Source organism: Carassius auratus, chromosome 25, assembly GCF_003368295.1.
Source record: "Carassius auratus strain Wakin chromosome 25, ASM336829v1, whole genome shotgun sequence".
NCBI lineage: Eukaryota > Metazoa > Chordata > Actinopteri > Cypriniformes > Cyprinidae > Carassius > Carassius auratus.
This window is the reverse complement of record NC_039267.1, coordinates 19,567,018-19,589,705: the sequence shown is the minus strand read 5'-3', so window position 1 is coordinate 19,589,705 and position 22,688 is coordinate 19,567,018. Positions and strand designations below refer to the sequence as shown.

The window sequence follows — 22,688 nt, the reverse complement described above, 5'->3', positions numbered from 1 at the left end:
TGATGTTTTGTACAGTATTGTTCAAAATAATAGCAGTACAATGTGACTAACCAGAATAATCAAGGTTTTTAGTATATTTTTTATTGCTACGTGGCAAACAAGTTACCAGTAGGTTCAGTAGATTGTCAGAAAACAAACAAGACCCAGCATTCATGATATGCACGCTCTTAAGGCTGTGCAATTGGGCAATTAGTTGAAAGGGGTGTGTTCAAAAAAATAGCAGTGTCTACCTTTGACTGTACAAACTCAAAACTATTTTGTACAAACATTTTTTTTTTCTGGGATTTAGCAATCCTGTGAATCACTAAACTAATATTTAGTTGTATGACCACAGTTTTTTAAAACTGCTTGACATCTGGGTGGCATGGAGTCAACCAACTTGTGGCACCTCTCAGCTGTTATTCCACTCCATGATTCTTTAACAACATTCCACAATTCATTCACATTTCTTGGTTTTGCTTCAGAAACAGCATTTTTGATATCACCCCACAAGTTCTCAATTGGATTAAGGTCTGGAGATTGGGCTGGCCACTCCATAACATTAATTTTGTTGGTTTGGAACCAAGACTTTGCCCGTTTACTAGTGTGTTTTGGGTCATTGTCTTGTTGAAACAACCATTTCAAGGGCATGTCCTCTTCAGCATAGGGCAACATGACCTCTTCAAGTATTTTAACATATGCAAACTGATCCATGATCCCTGGTATGCGATAAATAGGCCCAACACCATAGTAGGAGAAACATGCCCATATCATGATGCTTGCACCTCCATGCTTCACTGTCTTCACTGTGTACTGTGGCTTGAATTCAGAGTTTGGGGGTCGTCTCACAAACTGCCTGTGGCCCTTGGACCCAAAAAGAACAATTTTACTCTCATCAGTCCACAAAATGTTCCTCCATTTCTCTTTAGGCCAGTTGATGTGTTCTTTGGCAAATTGTAACCTCTTCTGCACATGCCTTTTTTTTAACAGAGGGACTTTGCGGGGGATTCTTGAAAATAGATTAGCTTCACACAGACGTCTTCTAACGGTCACAGTACTTACAGGTAACTCCAGACTGTCTTTGATCATCCTGGAGGTGATCATTGGCTGAGCCTTTGCCATTCTGGTTATTCTTCAATCCATTTTGATGGTTGTCTTCCGTTTTCTTCCACGTCTCTCTGGTTTTGCTCTCCATTTTAAGGCATTGGAGATCATTTTAGCTGAACAGCCTATCATTTTTTGCACCTCTTTATAGGTTTTCCCCTCTCTAATCAACTTTTTAATCAAAGTACGCTGTTCTTCTGAACAATGTCTTGAACGACCCATTTTCCTCAGCTTTCAAATGCATGTTCAACAAGTGTTGGCTTCATCCTTAAATAGGGGCCACCTGATTCACACCTGTTTCTTCACAAAATTGATGACCTCAGTGATTGAATGCCACACTGCTATTTTTTTTAACACACCCCTTTCAACTAATTCAAGTAATTGCCCAATTGCACAGCCTTAAGAGCGTGCATATCATGAATGCTGGGTCTCATTTGTTTTCTGAGAATCTACTGAACCTACTGGTAACTTGTTTGCCACGTAGCAATAAAAAAATATACGAAAAACCTTGATTATTCTGGTTAGTCACATTGTACTGCTATTATTTTGAACAATACTGTATTTGCAAACCACACTGAGTTTGTTTGTGAATCGTTGGGTGTGAGTAAAACACGTTTTGTGTGTGTGTGAGGTTTTGGCATGTTTGCTAATGTTTTTGATGTTTTGAATGTTTTGAAAATGTGTGTAAGCAGCTGGAACAAAACTGTAATACTTTTTGATAAACATAAACTGCACAAACTGAAATACCGAAAATGTTTGCATTCATATTTTATCACAAATTATATGTGTATATATAGATTATTTTTTTTTTTTTGATAAAGTACAGTACAGCTTGGTTCGATACAGTTTCATTTCTTCTGGAAAGATCTATATCTCTTATAAGTATTACGTGGAGGTCTTTCTTTCCCTAATTTTAGACTGTATGCTCAAGTCTTTTCCCTCTGCCCTCTGCCTATTCACCCTTTGCGCAAACTAATCTCCCTCCTCTGTTTCAGTCATCTATCTTATTTTTTTTTTTCATGAACATTCATACAAATCTTTATCTATTACAAATGTTTGGGCTAAGGATCTTAATGAGGATGTGCATGTTTTATTTTCGGATCAGATATGGAAAAGTTTAAACTGTCTTCTAAAAACCCAAACCACCAAATGATTCATTAGAAATTGTTGCATAGGGTTTAATTAACTCCAATGAAACATTTTCATATGAATCTGTCCTAAGTGCAATCTCTGTTCGCAAGGATCTTTAGGCACATTTTTGAATTTTTTTCTTTTTTGGTCTCAGCTCTCACGGGACCTTTCTTATTTGTTGTGTACTGAGATATGTTTGACTCCACACCATTTTTTCATGAATTACTTTTCACCATGACCTCACCTAGTCCGTCCAACAAAGATGTTTACTGTTAGCTGCTCTCACTGCAGCGAAAAAGTTGCTAGTCAATCGTAGGAATCCTCCTCACACAATAGACAGACGAACCTGGGTGGTATATTTGTTAGACAGCATCTCGATGGAACTCTCAACTTCTCGTATACATGGATCTAATGTGAAAACTGTTAATTTATGGCATTCATCTTTTAATGTTGTTTCATCTTTTCTTAAAGGGGGGGGTGAAATGCTCGTTTTCACTCAATATCCTGTTAATCTTGAGTACCTATAGAGTAGTACTGCATCCTTCATAAATCCAAAAAGTCTTTAGTTTTATTATATTCATAAGAGAAAGATAGTCTTTACCGATTTTTCCTGGAAAAACACGACCGGCTGGAGGCGTGGCGTGTGGGCGGAGCTACAGAATCACGAGCGCGAATAGGCTTTTGCGTTGAGAGCATGTGGAAGCTGTGACATTACCGTGAGGGAAAACCCATCATCCAAAACAAACCATGGCTTACAGTCAGATTCAGCCGTTTATTTATGATCCAGAATCAGATCCAGAGGCTGAAACTGAATGAAAGCAGCAGCAGCCACGACTCGCTCCGAGCGGGGCTCGAACCTGGGTCTCTGGCATGGGAGGGGACGCACTAACAAGGAGGCAGAGATATTTTAAGCAGTTTTACTCACCGCCTGCAGTTCCAACACACGATCGTGACCCTTTTTCCTTGGGATTGCATCATCCTTAAGAAATAAACGATACGCAAATCCGTCGTCAAACTTGGCCTTGTGAACAAGCATCTTCGAAATGCAGGGAACAAACAAAAACACTTGCACAACTCCGTTGATGCTCTGTAAAAATAAACTCCATCCACTGGTCCCTTAATGCAGTTTTTTTTTTGATAATCTGTGCAGGGTTGTCTTGCCCTGGCAACCAAAAACACACTTCTTTTGTGACTTTTCGCGACGCTCTCGCTCTGATCAGTGAATCGCTCTGATCAGTGAAATGTCTGTGCTGCTCAGCCTCGCTATACGGGAGCGCGCGCTCTTCCGGCAGACGCGCCCTTAGGACCCATATAAGGAAATTCCGCTCCATCTAACGTCACACAGAGCCATACTCGAAAAAAACTTTCCGAAACTTGTGACAAACCGGAAGGAGTATTTTGGGAACAAAAATTCTCCTTCAAACGTACAACTTAATTTTTGAAACTTTGTCCATGTTTAGCATGGGAATCCAACTCTTTAACAGTGTAAAAAACTCAGTATGCATGAAATAGCATTTCACCCCCCCTTTAAATATAAATATTTATCTTCTCTACTCTTTAGTTTACCAGGGGGTGGGATGGGTTGGGGTGGGTTGTACAGTTGCTTTCTGTTTTATACTATTGTTCACAGAAGAAATTTCAATAAACAGTTGTTAAAAAAAAAAAAAAAAAAAAAGGAGAAGTGAGGAGAGATCATTGTTCAGAGCAGATCCACTCACTCTCTCCTCTGCATTCTCACTGATGTCTCACATCGAGACCAACAGCACATGAGAGACTCCAATCATTCTCCACACTGAGCTTTACTCTCTCTCATCTGACATCTGCTCTGCTTTCACCAACAACAGCAGAAAAGAGTGCATGTGTGCTTTTACACAGCTGTATCATGAAGCTCCTGTGAGGACGCTGAACATCTGCTGATGGAGCTGCTCTATTCTGAGAGGAACACAATCACTCAAATATGAGTTTGACTGTTTGACTCTTTATTCTCTGAAATGAGTCAGTTGTGTTGGAAAATCCTCAAAGAGCCTCTTACTCCATCAATGTACAGGTACATCGAGAAAACCGCAAATAGTGTCAGAAGGAACCCTTTTCAGTCCTACATTGCGTCAAATAGACATTATGTGAAGCATTTGTTTTCATGTGGTTTGTGAGCTTGACTTCAAAAATACCACATACCAGAAGAAAAATGTATTTGAGTAGTGTCACCTTGCGATATGGCAAATGACTATGAAGAAACCAAATTGTAATATTATCATTGCATGTTTTGACTTATTGGCAAATGTCAAACCATATCATAATAATGAGAATTAATTTTATATTGTATTATCATGAAACTGCTGTTTGTTACATACTGTATCTCCTCAAGTGTGCCATTACATGGTCCATACTTTCCATGGACTGATTTGAAGACCCTATTATGACACATCATGAACTTTAACTTTCACATCAAGTAAATAATAAATAAAGAAAATGTGTTTAATCTCATCCTCCATCAGCAGCTGCAGTGTCTCTCAGCTGTATCAGTGCAGTCACTGTGACTCTGACTGACGGAGGTTTTTGTACGACTCTTTATCACTGTGTGAACACATATTGACTGTTGACTGGATAGTGTAAACTCTGACAGTAATAATCTCCTGTATCTTCAGTCTGGACTCCACTGATGGTCAGAGAGAAATCACTTCCATAGTCAGATCCACTGCCACTAAATCTAGATGGAGTTCCTGACTGGAGGCTGTTTATGTCATGAATGAGGAGTTTAGGAGTTTCTCCAGGTTTCTGCTGATACCAGGCCAAATCATTAGAGGTTAGTCCTACATCCAGATTACACTCTATTGTAGCTGTTTGACCGAGCTGGACAGTCTTAACTTTAGGCTGAGTCAAAGTGATTCCTCTGGATTCTGAATAAAAACAATAAACATGTAAATTTCACTTATAGCATAATATAGGCATATCATATTAAAATGCTATAAAACAGCAACAGCATAATATTACTGTCACAAATGATAATTCTACCATGAATAAAAACCCCACTGGTCCAGATGAGGATGATGATGTTGTTCATTGTTGTTGTTGTGTCTTGTGTGATGATGAAGATTGTGTTCTGTTCTGCTCTCAGTCATGAAGTGTTAAACTCACAGCTCTATAAACACTCTCAGAGCACTGAAGCATGTGCTGACCATGCAAAGAAGTGGGCAGGATTCACAACTGCTAGTGCTGCTAATGTACATATATATGATATCAGTGTAGATGCAACACTTAGAAATAACACTCTAGAAATAACAAACTCATAACAAACTCATATAATCTATTCATGCATGATTAATTTGTCTAATAAGTGAAAGCATCTGATAGTAAAGGAGTTCATCAAATACATTTCCTTAAAAAAGTGTTAGTCAGCACGTAGCAAAAAAAAAAAAATAATTATGAGAGATGTCTTATTTTTACCGTAAAAGCAGGTGCAGCCATTTGTAAATGTAATGTCTGGATTCCAGTGTCATCTGCTTCCAGCTAGTTTTAGCTGTGAAAAAAAAAAAAAAAATGATGCTTGATATTGCAAATTGATTTGTCTTACCATATTATGTTATTGTATTACAGTCTCTTAATTATGAACACAATGGTTTGTATTGCAAACAGTTTTATCGTTTAAACACTTGTTATTCTTCTCATTGTTTCCCTCCAGAGGATAATGAACCAGTAAGTCTTGCACAGCTTACTTGTTAAAAAAGTGGATAGAGTACCATAAAAATCTAACTCAATCATGTCTATTGTAAGTGAGAAAAATAAACTCTTTAAATGATAATGAAAATAATAATTATTAAATAATTATTGTAAAACACCCCAAAATACATACTAAATGTTTAATTGAAAAATGCACATAAGAAATATGAGAGATTATCTCTACTTAAATATATTATATATTTCTGTTTTCACTGATAACTTTTAACATGATAGATTTCATTTATGAGGTTACACAGAAATTAATATAGTGATTGTGTAGTTTGTATATTGCATATATATCAGCTGTAGCGATATTGAATATCATGAATGATGAGATTGTAGTGATTTTGACTGCACTCCTCATGTCTGCTGCTGAAAGTGTGTTTTCTCTGTGTTTGTGAATGTGTTGTGTTTGTCTCCTGCAGCTGGTCCCACAGTGAAGCCCTCAGTGTCTCTGCTGCCGCCCTCTTCTCTGCAGATCTCTGGAGACTCAGCCGCACTGCTCTGCCTGCTCAGCTCTTACTCTCCACAGGGGGCGCTGGTGAGCTGGACGGCTCAGAGGTCACCGAGGGGGTTGTGACCAGCGCAGCGAGCGAGCAGGACGGCCGCTACAGCCGCAGTCGTGTCCTGACCCTCAGCAAAGCACGCTGGGAAGCGGGAGAGCAGTACGTCTGCAGAGTAACACATGATGGAGCTCCTCATGAGGCCTCGTTCCACAAGAGTCGCTGTTAGTCGCTCGCAGTGCTGATGTTTCTCCAGTGAGCGCTGCTCTCTCCTGAAGATGAGCGTATCTGAGTGTCCTGTGTCAGGCAGGATTCACATGAGTCTAGTGCTGCAGCTGTAGTCATTTACAACTCATTACTGAAAGAGAGCTCTAGTGTCAAAGCACTGGCTGATCTTTCAATCTGCTGTGTTTGCTGCAACATTCAATAAAGCTTCTCAACAAACTCCATTTGTGTCTGACAACATCATTCAACTAACAGATGAAGATGCATGTAGTGTTTGTCCAGGTGTTTTTCAGAAGCTCGATCAGTAGCAGTAAATCTAGTCAAATAAAGCTCTTGGGGTTTGAACATGGTCTCTGGAGACAGAGCTGCTCTATTCTGAGAGGATCACAAACACTCCACCCTGACAATGCAAATGAGATTTTCAGCTCACACTCCCAGAGTCACTGTTTGATTGGTTACATGATCTGGACTGAAACACACCAGTTTCACTTCTGCTTTAGTCAAGCAGCCCATGTGAAAAGGACATATATTTAAATTGTGCTTTTTTGGACATACTTACAGTAGTGTACAACATGTTCCACTGTTGAGCTTAAACCGGGTGTGCTAGTGCGTGCCAGGGCGAGTCGCATTTCCACTGTCACTTCTGGGGCTTGATCGTGCCTCGCCGGGGCTTCCTGGGGGCCAACGCCCCCTTCAGGCCCTGACTGTGGAAACCCTGCGCTTTTCCGGCCTCGGTACTACTGGCCCGGGGCTATGAGCCCCACCCGGCCCATTTTAAGCCCTGGCTCACACTGGCCCGACAGTGGAAATGCGGCTAATAATAGTAGAAAAACTTTTGGTAGGATGTGATAAAGATAATGTTAATACAAAAATAACAATAAATACAAACAAAGAAACATTACCTCAGGAGGAGGGCCCAAACGAAGAAAATCCTAGATCTTCCTTTACTCCCCAATTAACCTCTAAACAGGATAATACAAAAAACAGGTATGCCTAAACAAGTATGCTCCACCCTACCTTACCCACAAGCTTAACTGATTATTAGTAAACCATCAATTCAACAAACAACAAGCACAATAAGCACTCATAGGCCTGGAGAGCAGGGGTCCGTTTCACAGAGGAGGTTAAGTGAAAACTCTGAGTATGTTAACCCTGAAATAAGGGAAACTCTAGGTTTTTTGTTTCAGAATGGGAGGTTTGTCAAACCCGAGAAAGCAGGGTAAGTCAGTTATCATAGTAACTTACTCTATGAACCTAACCTGGTCAGGAACAGGTTTTCTTTGGTAAACCCAGAGTTTCTTTCAATCTCCTCCCCCTTTCATTAATGCACGCTGGAAAAAAGCTCTTCTTACTAAGTAGTTTTTTTGTCTTCTTCTTTCCCTCAAGTCCAAATATAAAAAATATATATATATAAAATAAAGATTGAGTTTCTATATAAGAAAATTATATAAGATACTTAGTCTTGTGTCATGGGGGGGATCTAAATTAAGTGCATTTTACTTAAGTAAAATTATATGCCAGTGTACAAATAATCTTTGTTTATATTTATACAGTAACAAAACCATGGTACAGGTGTCCCATAGCAGTATACACAGTCATCCATCATACAGTCCATCATATAGTTATACAATGATAGTTCAAGGGTTGAATGAAGGGCAATAGCACCAGTCCAAACAGAAATCAAGAAATAAAGAAAATCAACATACTTTCCCAAGGAAATTCCAAAGAGGTTACCAAACACACCAAAAGTCATTAGACTTCTGGTGTAAATCACAGGTTTGTTTTTCTAAAGGTAGATATGTGGCAACTTGACTCAACCACATATTGACGGAATGGACATGACGAGTGGACCACAACAAAAGTATAAATTTTCTTGTCAAAAGGTACAAAAATGTAACACACATTCTTGATCGTGGTTGAGATGTAATTCAGCTTTACAGTTCAAGAGATAGATACTTTGGGATAAAGCAAAAGATTTACCAATAATCTTCTGAACAGCTTTATGTATTGTGGAAGATTTTTATTAGTAAAGTTTCAATTAATCAAGTATATAATCAATGTGAATCTAGCCATTTTTGTTTTAAAGTTATTATTCTATTAAACTCTTACAGGCCTAAAATCTAATAGACAAGTTGCCTAGGCCCTGGAATGCACAGAGATAAGCATATGGTCAGACATACCTTAAAGGCCTCCCCTCCCCTTGTGATTTATGATGGTCTAAAAGGAGACATGTCTATGTGGGACCGCCCCATGTATGATGTATATAAGGAAAAACCAAATAACGCACGGGAGAGTTCCTTGCAACGTCCTCTCGACTTTGTTTTGTTTAAAATAAAGTCTTTTCTTCGGTGAGAAACCCCTGACTGAGTGTGATTCTTCTGAGAACCGGCGAAATACACCACAGATTTGGCACCCCAGATGGGACTGGACAAGAGTGGCAGAGTGGACAGCCGCTTTTGAGCTGACCGATGATCAACACAACCGGGTGGCCACCATAAAACAAGGTAAGCATTTTTGCTTATAAAATTCGTTTGTGTTGGTTGAGGTCAGTTCTGAGTGGTAAGGACACTTAAAATCTACTCTTCCAAATTTAGAAAAAATAGGATATCCAAATTGAAAAAGGGGTTTCACTCCAGAAGAAATAACCGCATGCACATATTTGGTTTATTGAAAGGAAAGCCTTGTAAGGTAACCTAGATTTAAAACAAAAAGGGTGTAGGCAAAAAGACATTGTATGCAATGGTCTATGTTTATTGGATAGCTGTGACCTAGGAAAGGGCAGTGATAAACGGATAAGCAGACAGAATAAGTGGGCCTTTAAGGACGCTCTAGGTAGAGCGAGCTCTAGAAAGAGCTGTGTTTTGTTGTGTGGATGAAACTGTGTCCGGACGAATGACCGTATGAACGATGATGAATGTATGAACAAATAAATTCCGTATTGGGTGGGTAAGGGTCGAGCACCGTTCCTGGACCTTCACTTAGGTGTGAACCGGCAGAATTGGACTCGTCCCAGATCCACTTGAGAGGGATGAATGTATGATGAGCCTTGACAATAAAAGGACAATTAATGAATGATTATCTCTTAGATAAAGGGAAAAAGTATGCAAGCATAAGCACTCTGGCTCAATAAAGAGTGTAGCAAGTGTGAATGGGCTTAGGAAATTAGTATCAATAAAGTTTGAACCGAGATCTATAATAGAGTTTTGAAATTTGGATGTCTGTGTGAAAGGGGAGAACATTTTCTGAGCCCAGTACAGTAAGAGTGAGAGCAAGGGAGGAAGTTCCCACATTAAAGATTTAATACATGGGTGGACAAAAAAGGAAAGAGAAGTAAAAATAAAAATAAAGAATTATAGTTAGAAATAGTTATCTAAAAAGTGATAAATAAAATAGGGTAAATAAAATAGACAGTTAAATAATAATATAAATTTAAAAAAGTGTAAACGCATGAGACAATAAAAAACTAAATTCAAAAGGGTATGACACATAAAAAAGAATAGAGAGTAGGGTGAAAGGGGTAAAAAATAGTTAAATTCAGTGAAAGGAAAGGAAGAGATTGTAACCAAGTTACTATATAAAACTAAAAAGTTGATTGTTGGTGGTAATAATATAAATAAAGATATGGCAGCCACACCAGTGGAAATCCTTGGATTAAAAAATCCACTGTGTAAAGAGCAAATAGACAAAATCTCGATAAAATGGCAGAAGAGAACAAAAAATATGATGACAAAATGGCCAAAGGAAGGGACATTTGATGTGGCATTGTGTGAGGAAATGGAAACTCTGATAAAAAACTATAAAACTAAAAGCATCAATATGAAAAAAGAAAAAAGAGAAACAAAACGGGAAAAAGAGAAAAAAGTACTTGCGCTGTTTAAAAAAGAAGGTGAAGATATGTTGAAGAGTATAAAACAGGCTAGGAAAGTCCTAAAGGAGACAGAGAAAGATAACATGAGAAAAGAAAAGATATATGCAGACCCCCCTCCCTATCCGCCTTTAGGAAAAGAATTCCCATTACTCAAGGGAACCATGGAGGTAACAGGAGAACTAGAGTTAGAAGGGCAGTTAGAGATGGAAGATAGAGAGGAACCAGCTGTAAAAACACAGAAGCAAACTAGACAGGAGAATGCAGAAGGTCTGCAACTCGACTGTTATAGACAAGCACGTACAGCGTTAGAAAAAATGAAAGCATGTCAGGAAGACAAAACCTGGTTTGAGGAAGGATTAGAAAGAAAACGGAGGAAAGATAGAGATATTGTAGCACAAGCACAAGCTTTGGAAGAAGAAATGGAAGAGAAAATTAGAGAATCAGGGAAAAAGATCAGAGAGGTAAATAAATTGGAAAGAGGAAAGAGTAAGTTGTTCTATGGTAGTGAGGATGAGAATCAGGCAGAGGAGTTATTTGAGAACGGTAAATGGGAACAGGGCAGAGATAAAGGGACACTTAGACCACTGGCCGCACAGCTCCCAATTTTAATCAAGGGTGAGCAGGGACAGTATGTCCCCTGGGCTTCACAGGACCTCGAGGGGCTTGTCACTCGCCTTCCTGATATTCATGAGGGTGCAGGGAAATTCATTAAAGTGTTTGAAGAGGAAACAATGGGAAAGCTATTGGCAGTGGGAGATGTTAAAGCTCTGCTGGCTAAAATTCTTGGAGGGACAAAGATGGATGAAATTCTTCTTACCACGACTCTAAACAGAGCAGTGAACTCTCACAATATGGATGGGATTGTTTTTGATGCATTCCGCCCAGCAGTATGGCAGGCATTGCGTGCGGAGTATCCGATCAGACTGAATCCTAAATCACTGAAGGGAGAAGGAATTGGAGATTTAGAAAATCCAACCACTTATGTCCAAAAAGAGCTGAAAAGGTGGAAACAAGAAACTGAGGGGGATCCCGAAAGAGACCCATTAATGTCAAGAGAAAGAGTTACAACGTAAACTAACTCAATTACAGCTTGAAGAACTCACAAAGAAAAATAAGAAAAATATTCAAGCTTCAGTGACAAATGCAACAGCCGAACAAATGACTCTAATGCCTCCAGTAATTGCTCCACAACCTACTACTCAGTCAAGCCTACTTACAGCAGTCCCTCCAAATGAACACTTGAACTCTGTGCCCATAATAAATGTTTATACTCAACAGCCAGGACAAATGGGATGGAGAAAAAACCCCATACAGCAAAGAGGCAGAGGCAGAGGCAGAGGCCTCCCCCCTTGTGCTGGGACTGTGGACAGCCCGGACACATCAAAGCTGACTGTCCAACTCAACAATGGCCACAGCAACCTCAGGGTAGAAGGGAGATGAGCTGGCAACAGCCTACTCAGGGCCCAGTGCAGGGCCCAGTAAACCCTTGGGGAGGTCCCAATCCAGGCTATTAGGGGTGCCCAGAGAATCCTAAAGGGGAGAGTCAGCTTCCAATTTTATCAACAAAAGCTGATCAAGAGCCTATTATGCAGATTAAAAATAGAGGGAGAACCATTTCCATTTATGGTAGATACGGGGGCAAATTTAACATGCATTAATTTGAAATATGCTTCACATCTCCCCTTGTCTGGAAAATTTGCAAAGACAATAGGATTCTCGGGAAAAATGCAATTGATTCCCATAACAGCTCCAGTGTGTCTACAAACAAAAGATCAAAGTATAACAATGCCCATTCTGGTATCAAATCAAACTCCTATTAATTTGTTAGGAAGAGATGCATTGTGTAAATTAGGACTACAAATTTGGTGTTCTCCAGAAGGTATATATATTGATTCAATAGGAACAGAAAAACAAATGATGGTTGCAGAGCCAAAAGCAAATGTTTTTTGGATAGGACAGATAGAACAAGATGTGAGACAGACTGTCAATAAATGGGGAAAGTTTATTGAAGCACAGATACCTGAAGCACAGCTATCAAAGTCTGAATTTCATTGCACAATGATGTATGATCAAGAAAGGGATGAAGATATAGAACAGAAATGGCAAAAAGAAACAAAAGGACAGCAGATTGAAATAGTCTCCCAGTACATCATCATAGGTAAGGAGGGAGCAGCTTTAAACATACCAGAAAGTGAGTTTGTCAAAAAATGGTTCAATGTAAATAACTCTGTCCCGCATATTGCAGTATATGTAGGAAGAAATTGGAAAGCAAAAGATTTAGGACCAATGATGAAAAGGGCAGAACAAAGCAAATGGGAATCAACAGAAAACCCATTGATTTTTCATTCAGCTGACAAAAATTACATCAAAATTCTGTGTGCAACCAGTTTGCTGGGAATTCCACAGGAAGTAGTTATCAGCCAAAATAAAATGACACAGATGACTACAGCATCTGATTTAATAAACACAAATGAGACTGAATTATTTAAGGAAATGGAGTGTCAGGTACCAACTGAGCTATGGTCTCAACATGACACAGATATTGGATTAATAAAATCAGCAAATCCAGTAAGAGTTCAACTAAAGCCAAATGCACGTCTGCCTAGAAAAGCACAATATCCCTTACGGGCAGATGCGGAAGCAGGAATAAAGGAGACAATTGAAGGCTTAGTGAAGGCAGGGGTATTGATAGAAACTACTAGTTACTGTAACACTCCAATTATGCCTGTAATCAAATCAGACAAAAATAGATGGCGACTTGTTCATGATTTACGAACAATAAATGAAATAACGGAAGATATGCCAGCTGAGGTACCAAACCCGCACACTTTACTGACAAATGTCCCTCCTGATGCCAAATACTTTACTGTAATTGATCTTTGCTCTGCCTACTTTAGTGTACCGCTTGCAGAAGAGAGTAAATATTTATTTGCATTTACACTTGCAAATAAGCAATATACATATACCAGGCTTCCTCAGGGATATAAACATTCACCACATATATTCAACAAGATTTTGAAGGATGATTTAGAAGACCTTGTAATAGACGGTACACTATTACAATACATGGATGATTTGATTATCTGTTCTACCTCACTAGAACAATGTCACAAAGACTCAATTAAGGTGTTGACAAAATTAGCAGAAGGAGGACACAAGGTGTCTAAAAACAAATTGCAGTATTGCCAGCCTCAAGTGGAATACTTGGGAAGATTAATTGCATTTGGTACCCGAGCTATAGCACCAGCTCAGTTAGAAGGTATAAGTAAAACACCGTTACCTCAGACAGTAGGACAAATGATGACGTTTCTAGGAATGACGGGCTTTAGTGCCGATTGGATAGAAGACTATGCAGTAAAGACAGGGCCTTTGAGAGAAATTATGAAACAAGCAGGATTACAACATTTAAGAAATCCATTAAAATGGAACACAGATGCCTTACTAGCATTTGAAGCAATAAAAAAAGAATTACAACAGGCCCCTGCCCTGGGAATGGCAGAATATGATAAAATGTTTCATCTATACGTGGCAAATAGAGTTGATGGTTATGCATCAGCTGTATTAATGCAAGAGACCTGTAGTGGGAGGAAAAAACAGCCTATAGCATACTATAGCACAAAATTAGACAATGTAGCCCAGGGATACCCACCATGTTACCAACAGGGTTTAGCTGCAGTGTATTATGCTTATGAAAAAGCATCCACAATAACTATGGGGTATCCCGTAACAATATATACCCATCACAAAGTTGTGGAATTAATAGAACAAGGGAAATTTGTTCTGACACAAGCTCGAATTCTAGCCTATTCCTCATTACTCACATATCCAGATGTTACTATTAAAAGATGCCATACAGTTAATCCAGCTGAATTAATTCCTTTGGCTTTTGAAGGAGAACCTCATGAGTGTGTGAATGAGTCCTTGGCATTTACTAGATTACGACCAGATCTAGAATCAACACCTATTACTGAAGCAGAAGTAACTTACTTTGTAGATGGTTCTAGCTTTAGGGATCACGAAGGAAATCATACAGGATATTCAGTAGTGAAGAAAAACAAAAAAGAATTTGAATCTGTGATATCACAACATTGTGTACAGCCCTGCTCTGCTCAATTAGCAGAATTAAAAGCTCTCACAACTGCATGTCAGTTAGCAAAAGGACAAACTGCTAACATTTTACAGATTCAGCGTATGCTCATGGTGTATGTCATCTAATCGGAGCAGTGTGGAAACAAAGAGGTTTCAAAAAGAGTGATGGGACTCCCATTCAACATAGTGAACAAATAGGGCAATTGATTTCTGCTATGATGCTACCAAAACGACTAGCAATAATCAAATGTCAAGCACACAAGAAGGGAAATGACTATGTCATCAAAGGAAATAATGCAGCAGATCTAGAAGCTAAAAAAGCTTCAGGGTGTCAAGTAGCAGTATTAGCACCTGTTGTACTTATCGAGCCTCATCCTCAATTGGATGACATTATTCGAATACAACAACAAGCAGGCCCCTATGAACAATCAATGTGGCAACAATAGCTAAAAAAGACTCACAGGAAATTTGGCGTACACATGAAGGACACATTGTTGCACCTACTTCACTGTTGAATATTCTTATTACAGATGCACATGGTTTTGACCATTGTGCAAGGGGAGAAGTAGTAAGAAAAATTAAACAGCAAGGATATTGGTCTCCTTATTTATATGCAATGGTGGATGAATTTTTGTCCACATGTGAAGTATGTGCTAAATACAATGTAAGAAAAGGCATGGTGACACCAATAGGCCATATTCCAACACCTGAAGGCCCCTTTAAACATCTTGTATGTGATTATGTGGATATGATAAAGCGTGTACAAGGCAAAAGATACATGCTTGTTATCATAGACAGGTTTAGCAGATGGGTGGAAGCAGTACCATCCGCGGATCTAGGAGCAGGAACTGTAATTAAATTCCTAACAAGAGAGGTAATTCCTAGATTTGGAATTCCATCAGAAATAAGTTCAGATAATGGGTCGGCATTCATACAAAAAACTGTGAAACAAGTGTTGCAACAATTAAGAATAAAACAGAGACTAGGATGCGTTTATAGACCTCAGTCACAAGGGATAGTGGAGAGGGTTAATGGAGTTATCAAGGCTAAAATAAACAAAATATGTGAAAGTACTAAACTTAATTGGATTGATGCATTACCGCTCGCACTAATGAGCTATCGCATGCAAACTAACAGGAGCACACACTTAACACTGCATGAAATGCTTACGGGTCGACCCATGCCTGTGCCATATTGTAGAGGTCCCTATAAAGGACCTCCTCTAGAACAATTACAAATGGAACTTCGCTCTTATATGAAGAAACTAACTGCCATACATAAAGCTATCTATTTACAGGAAAAAAGAAAAGAGCCCAGTGAGGAATCGGAGACGGTCTGTCCAGTTGTTCCAGGGGACCAAGTTTATCTGAGGGTATTCCGGAGAAAATGGAATGAGCCCAGGAGAGAAGGACCCTACACAGTGGTGAGAGCTACTCCAACAGCAGTTCAAGTGGAGGGAAGCACAACCTGGTATCATCTAAACCACTGTACTAGAGTTCCCACAGGAAAGGCAGAAAGAAAGGAAAGCAGACAACCAGACAATACAGGAGAGAGCAATGAGGAAGAATCAGAGACACATGATGAAGTGCAAACTGACGAGAGCTCTTTCCTCCTGTCAGACAAACTGGAGAGGACAGAGAATAAGTCTGACAACATGTCTGAAGACCATTCTATGCCTAATGAATCTCATAATGCAGACTCAAACTCAACCAATAGAAAGCAACCTGACTTCCCTTCAATTGACTTTACAACCTTTGAACAAAAGTGATAATGTGATCAACCCAACAGAACCAACGATAATCAAAAATCGTAGAGACATTGATTATGATGTTCAAGGTGATGAAGACGTTAGTCAAATTGATGCATTATGGGATACAGCCCAAAATAATGAATGGTATAAATGGGCAGCCTTTACAGCTAAAGAAACAGGAAAAGAAAATTGCTTGCTGTGCTCCAAATCTCCGTTAAACAAAGTAATAGCCATACCAAATTCATATGACTACCGAAAATGTGCCCAATTTGGAAGAAACTTTTGTCATTTAACAGATTTTACCAGGCCATATTGTATTGCCGAATGCCTTGGATTTTTAGGAAATCCTAAATTAACAGATTATTTCTTTAGACCACTCTGGGGATCCTGGTGTCAGTATTCAGATATCGGTCAAAATATAAAAATTGAAAAACAAAAAGTAGAGATTCCAAAATGGTATAGCATAGATTATAAACAAGAATATGAGTGTTTCCATAAACCAAAAGGAACCCAAGATGTGGGTAAATTTAAAGGAAGATGTGCTATTATTTGGTATATAGATAAGAAAAATTCTTGGAAATCAGGAGTTCCTTCTAGAGCTCCAGATCTTTTAGCATTCGGAACAACTAAAGGAAGTAAGATAGCACCTGAAAAATGTGAAAATCAAACTATAGCCTTACCTCCAATAGAAATGTATGAAGATCAATCATTAATAATAGCAGATTTCTTTTGGATCTGTGGAGGTGAAATATTATTGCCGTCTTTACCAGCTGGATGGAAAGGTATATGTGTAAGAGTAAGGTTACTTCAAGAAGTTAGCATGGCACAATGGGGAACAGAACAGAGCACGAAAAAGGAAGACAATAGAACTAAAAGAGGATACGAGCCAGACCCTGACATATATTTAGACTCAATTGGACAGCCAAGAGGAATTCCTAATAAATTCAAGGCAAGAAGTGAAATAAAAGGAGGTTTTGAGTCAATCCTGGTTTGGATCACACCAAACAAAAATACAGAGTGGATTAATTGTATCTATTATAATCAACAAAGATTCATTAATTATACTGATGAGGCTTTAACTTTACTAGGCGACCAAGTGCATGCAACAAGCAGAATGACATGGCAAAATAGACAGGCTCTTAATTGGCTCTTGGCAGACAAGGGAGGAGTTTGTGTTATGTTTGGAGATCAATGTTGTACATTTATCCCAAATAACACCGCCCCTGGAGGAGCTTTCAGTGAAGTTATGACAAAAATTAAAAAATTAAGAAATGAAATTACAACAAATGCCGGAAGAGACCAACACATTTGGGATTGGATTGATGTGAAATTTGGAGCATGGGGAGCATGGTTTGTTAAACTAGGAATGTTTTTAGGAGTTGCCATATTAATAGGAGGATTATTATTTTGCTGTGTATTACCTTTATTAAGATCATTAATCATCAATGCTACTGTTAAGCAAATGGGAGTGATAAAAGTCCCAATTAATCAACAAAGGATCATTGAAAAGAGTCTGGAGGAATATTATGAAGGATGGCTAAACAAACTGAACTTGAATGAGCAAACTTTGGACGATAGTTCTATCAACTCTGAGGATGATGAAGATGTCTAAGGGTTAACCATACCCTGGATATAAGTGCCAGTTGAACTTCGGCCCAGGGAGGCTCTCTACGATACATAAAGTATCTGAGCCGAAGATCAACTTTTATAATCTTGTGATATTCAATTATTGATGTAATGTATGTATTTTATGTCTTTTATACATAACTGTGATAACCACAGGCAAGTGCTGAACCAATTACACGCTCACGCTTTTAACATTGTGTACTATTAAAGAAGGAATTTGGGAGACTGGATCTTTTACTCCCTCCTCATCAAATAAGGAGAGAGATGTTTGGTCCAGTAATCCCTCAGAGTGGAATTCCATAATCTAGTCACTGGTGATAATACAATGTGACTTATTTAGTCACTAGGTAGTGTAACTAATATGACTGGATTATGGAGTAGCACTCTGGATAAGAATAATCAAATGTGAGACTTATTAAGTCTCAAAGGGGAGAATATGTGGAAGATTTTTATTAGTAAAGTTTCAATTAATCAAGTATATAATCAAAGTGAATCTAGCCATTTTTGTTTTAAAGTTATTATTCTATTAAACTCTTACAGGCCTAAAATCTAATAGACAAGTTGCCTAGGCCCTGGAATGCACAGAGATAAGCATATGGTCAGACATACCTTAAAGGCCTCCCCTCCCCTTGTGATTTATGATGGTCTAAAAGGAGACATGTCTATGTGGGACCGCCCCATGTATGATGTATATAAGGAAAAACCAAATAACGCACGGGAGAGTTCCTTGCAACGTCCTCTCGACTTTGTTTTGTTTAAAATAAAGTCTTTTCTTCGGTGAGAAACCCCTGACTGAGTGTGATTCTTCTGAGAACCGGCGAAATACACCACAGTATCTCTTTCCAGTAAGTCTTAATCATATCACAGTCCCAAAACACATGCAAACACAGTTGGGAAGCATTAAGAAAGATCTTGTGGAGGCAAACCGGCGTTAAATAAGTCCTGTAAATGAACTTGAAGCTTTGCTCATGGTTTGATATTGATGCGACTCTGAAGTAGATGCCAGAACAGAGCGAAACCCAATCCTCGTCACTGAGATTAGTTCCAAAATCTTTTTCCCATACTAGTTTCAAAGGATCTAAGGAGGAGGAACCGACATTAGACAACATGGCGTAAAAAACAGAGATCCTATTTTTAAGAGAAACTGAACAGTACAGTTGTTTTTCTATGTCAAAGAGATTTAAGCGTATTCTCTCGTCCTTTAGAAGTGATTCCAGAAAATGTCATAGTTGAAAACATTTGTAGAAATCCTTATTAGGTAAATTAAATTCCTTTTTTAACAACTGAGATGGCTCTTGTCAAATAGCTGGCCTAGCTCCAAAATTCTCCTCAATCTCCAAGAATGAAGACCAATGTTCTGGATAGCACGGGGTAGATCAGGCTTGAATGAAATTGGAGATTTTAAAGATGGGATGCTTGGAATGTTCAAATACTTTTAAATATCTTTCCATGCTAGGAGAGTGTTTGAAACCATAAAAATATTAGATACTGATTCAATTTTATGTACATTGTAAATAAATGGTAGGGTACAAAACAAATTTGGACAACATCTCAAAGCCTCAATCCCTACCCACTGTGAGTCCATCCTGTTTAGAAACCTGTTTTAGTGCGACCCCTCCTAAATCTCTGGGTTTCAGTAAAATAGAAAATTTTAGTTGAGGCTTTTTTTTTATTCCAGATAAATTTTGATATAATGGAATTTACATTTTTAAAGAAAACAGCAGTTAAATAACAGGGCAGATTTTGAAATAAAAAGTTTAACCTAGGTAAAATGTTCACCTTTATGACGTTAATCTTGCCCAAAAAAGAAATAGGGAGGTTTGACCAGTCGGACAGGTCCTGGCAAATTTTGGTAACTAATGGGGTGTAATTAGCTTTGAATAAATCACACAAATTGGGTGTAATGTTTATTCCTAAATATTGAAGACCTGATGGAGCAGAGCGAAACGGAGAGAGCCTAAAGCAGCTTCGGGGGGAGCATACAAGTATAAGGCCTGAAATTTATTCAGATTAATTTTATAGCCAGATAAAGTACTGTATTCACTAATAATCAAAATAATTGTGTCAATGGAAGTCTCTGTATATTTAAAATATAATAACACATCATCGGCATAAAGAAAATACGATGCTCTTCTGAGTCTACTCTGAAACCCTGTATATTAGTATTGGCCCTCATTGCTGCAGCCAGAGGTTCAATTACCAAAGAAAATAAAAGAGGTGAGAGTGGACAACCTTGGTGGCAGCCTCTACCAACCGGAAATCTGCCAGACACTAGCCGGTTCGTATTAACCGCCGCCATAGGCAGGGAATAAAAGAGTTTAATCAAAAAAATAAAATTGTGCCCTAAATTTATCTTCTCTAATATGGCAAAAAGAAAAGGCCAATTCACCCAATAGAATGCCTTTTCGGCATCAAGTGAAACAATTAATATGGGATCCTTGGTAATATGTACATAATCTAGAATATTCAGTAATCTACGGATATTGTCAGAACCATATCTAGATTTTACAAACCCGGTCTGATCAGGGGAATGATAGAAGGAAGGATGGATTCGAAGCATCGAGACATTGCTTTAGCTATGATTATGTAATCTACATGCAATAAACTGATCAGGCGGTAAGAGGAGCAATCCAAAGGGTCTTTATCTTTTTTTTAAATGAGGCTGATGATGGCAGAGGACCAAGACTCAAGCATTGAGTTTAGCTCTGAAATGTTGATAATTGCAGGCATTAGAACTGGGCTAATATCTTGCCAAAATTGCTTGTAGAATACAAGCGGGAACCCATCTGGGCCTGGGGCTTTGCCTGATGGCATGGACTGAATAGCTTGCCAGATTTCCTCCTCAGTGAAGGGGGCATTTAAAAGAACTCTATTTGTTTCAGAAACAACAGTAAGAGAAAAATTACAAAGATAATCTGATATATCTTTCATTAAACAACAGCCTTCAGATTTGTATAAAGTCCTGTAAAAATCTGAAAGAATTTTCTGAGGATAAAAAGAGACCTTGCCCTTTGGAGTCCTGATTGCCTTTATAACTCTTTCTTGTTGTGTTTTTTTAAGTTGATATGCAAGTAAACTACTAGGTTTATTTCTGAATTCGTAATATTTTTGCTTACTAAAAAAACAGTAATTTCTTGATATGCTCTGTGTGGTCTAAATTTAATTTTGCTCTTGCTCTGTTTAGCTGAATCCAATTGGTTTGATTTGTTGTTTGTTTGTGTTGATTTTCTAGGTGAATCACTTCGGTCTCTAATTCTTTCCTTTTTTTGGTCTTGAGTTTGCTCACTAAAGAAGAATAGGAGATAATGTGGCCAGGTAACACCGCTTTAGCAGCATCCCACTTTGTCACTGAAGAAACTTGAGAGTTATGGTTTTCCTGCCAGTACTGAACTATTTTCTGTTTTAGGAACATACAGAAGCTGTCATTATTCAAATGTGAAACATTAAACTTCCAATAATTGGATTTAGGAATAGACAAATTGATATCAAAATCTAAATATACAGGGCTGTGTTCGGACAAAGCAATAGGGCCAATATAGCGGGATTTCACTTGGTGAATACATTCAGATGGTGCAAAGAAATAGTCCAACTTGGAATAAGAGTTATGGGGTTGAGAATAGAATGTGTAATTTCTGTCTTTCGGGTGTAGCTCCCTCCAAATATCTGCTAGGCCTAAATCTTTACAAACATTCCGTAAAGTACGGGAGGATTTGTGACCTGTCGTGGTCTGCGGAGTGGATTTATCCAAATTATTATCAATTATACAATTAAAATCACCACCTAAGAACCCAGGTTTCCACAAAACCAGTTAAAATGCAAAACTGTCTCAGATATAAAATTGGGGCAATCACTATTTGGGGCATATACATTTCCAATAGTGAGATGCACTCCGAAAATATAGCCTAAGATTAGTACTAATCTCCCTTTAGAGTCAGACTCTACATAATCCAGATTGAATGGAATGTTCTTGTGAATTAAAATTCCCACCCCCTAATACGACCTACAAATAGACGGCGGAGAAAGCGAGGAAGAAGGGCAGGGAGACAGATTCAATTGAAAAAACTCTTTAAACTGGGGATCTTGGACTTCAACCACAGACCTTCATGTCTTTATTCTGTCTTCCCTGATGTCCCCATGGCTCTGGTTCCGGTGTACCCGAGAAACTCTACCTCTGGTCGTGGTGTGTGTTTGGTAAATCTGAGGTCGCTGCCACGAGCCTCTTTCTCTGCTTCAGGTGTTCCTGCACCGCTCAGGATGGGTCTGATAAATGCTCGTTCAATTGCAAACAAGTCTCTTCTGCTCGGCGATTTATTTACCTCCAAAAGCATGGATTTTATGTTGCTTACGGAGACTTGGCAACGGAATATGGAATACTATTACTTAAATGAACTCTGTCCTATGGACTGTAATTTTATCAGCACGCCAAGACTCACAGGTCGGGGTGGAGGTCTTGCTGTGGTTTTTAAAAGACATTTTATCTGCCAGTCAGTGAGCGCTGACACGTACTCTTCTTTTGAATTACAGATGATTAAGGTGGGTTGCTCAAACTCATTTTATTGTATTCTAGTGTACCGACCACCTGGGCCAGCTGCCTCTTTTCTCATTGATTTTTCTGACTTCTTATCATCTATTATTAAGCTGGATAGAGTGATTATTGTTGCCGATTTTAATATCCATGTGGATAATGATACTTGTA

At 38.6% G+C, this 22,688-nt stretch overlaps 1 gene segment (V, D, J or C); it reads right to left on the bottom strand.

Annotated features, from left to right (window-relative positions):
- Positions 1-4,785: 4,785 nt before the first annotated feature.
- Positions 4,786-5,480, bottom strand: LOC113043905 (immunoglobulin kappa variable 1D-13-like). The segment is given in 2 exon segments: positions 4,786-5,111; positions 5,227-5,480. Coding segments are annotated over 2 exon segments (375 nt in total).
- Between the last annotated feature and the right edge of the window lie 17,208 nt (positions 5,481-22,688).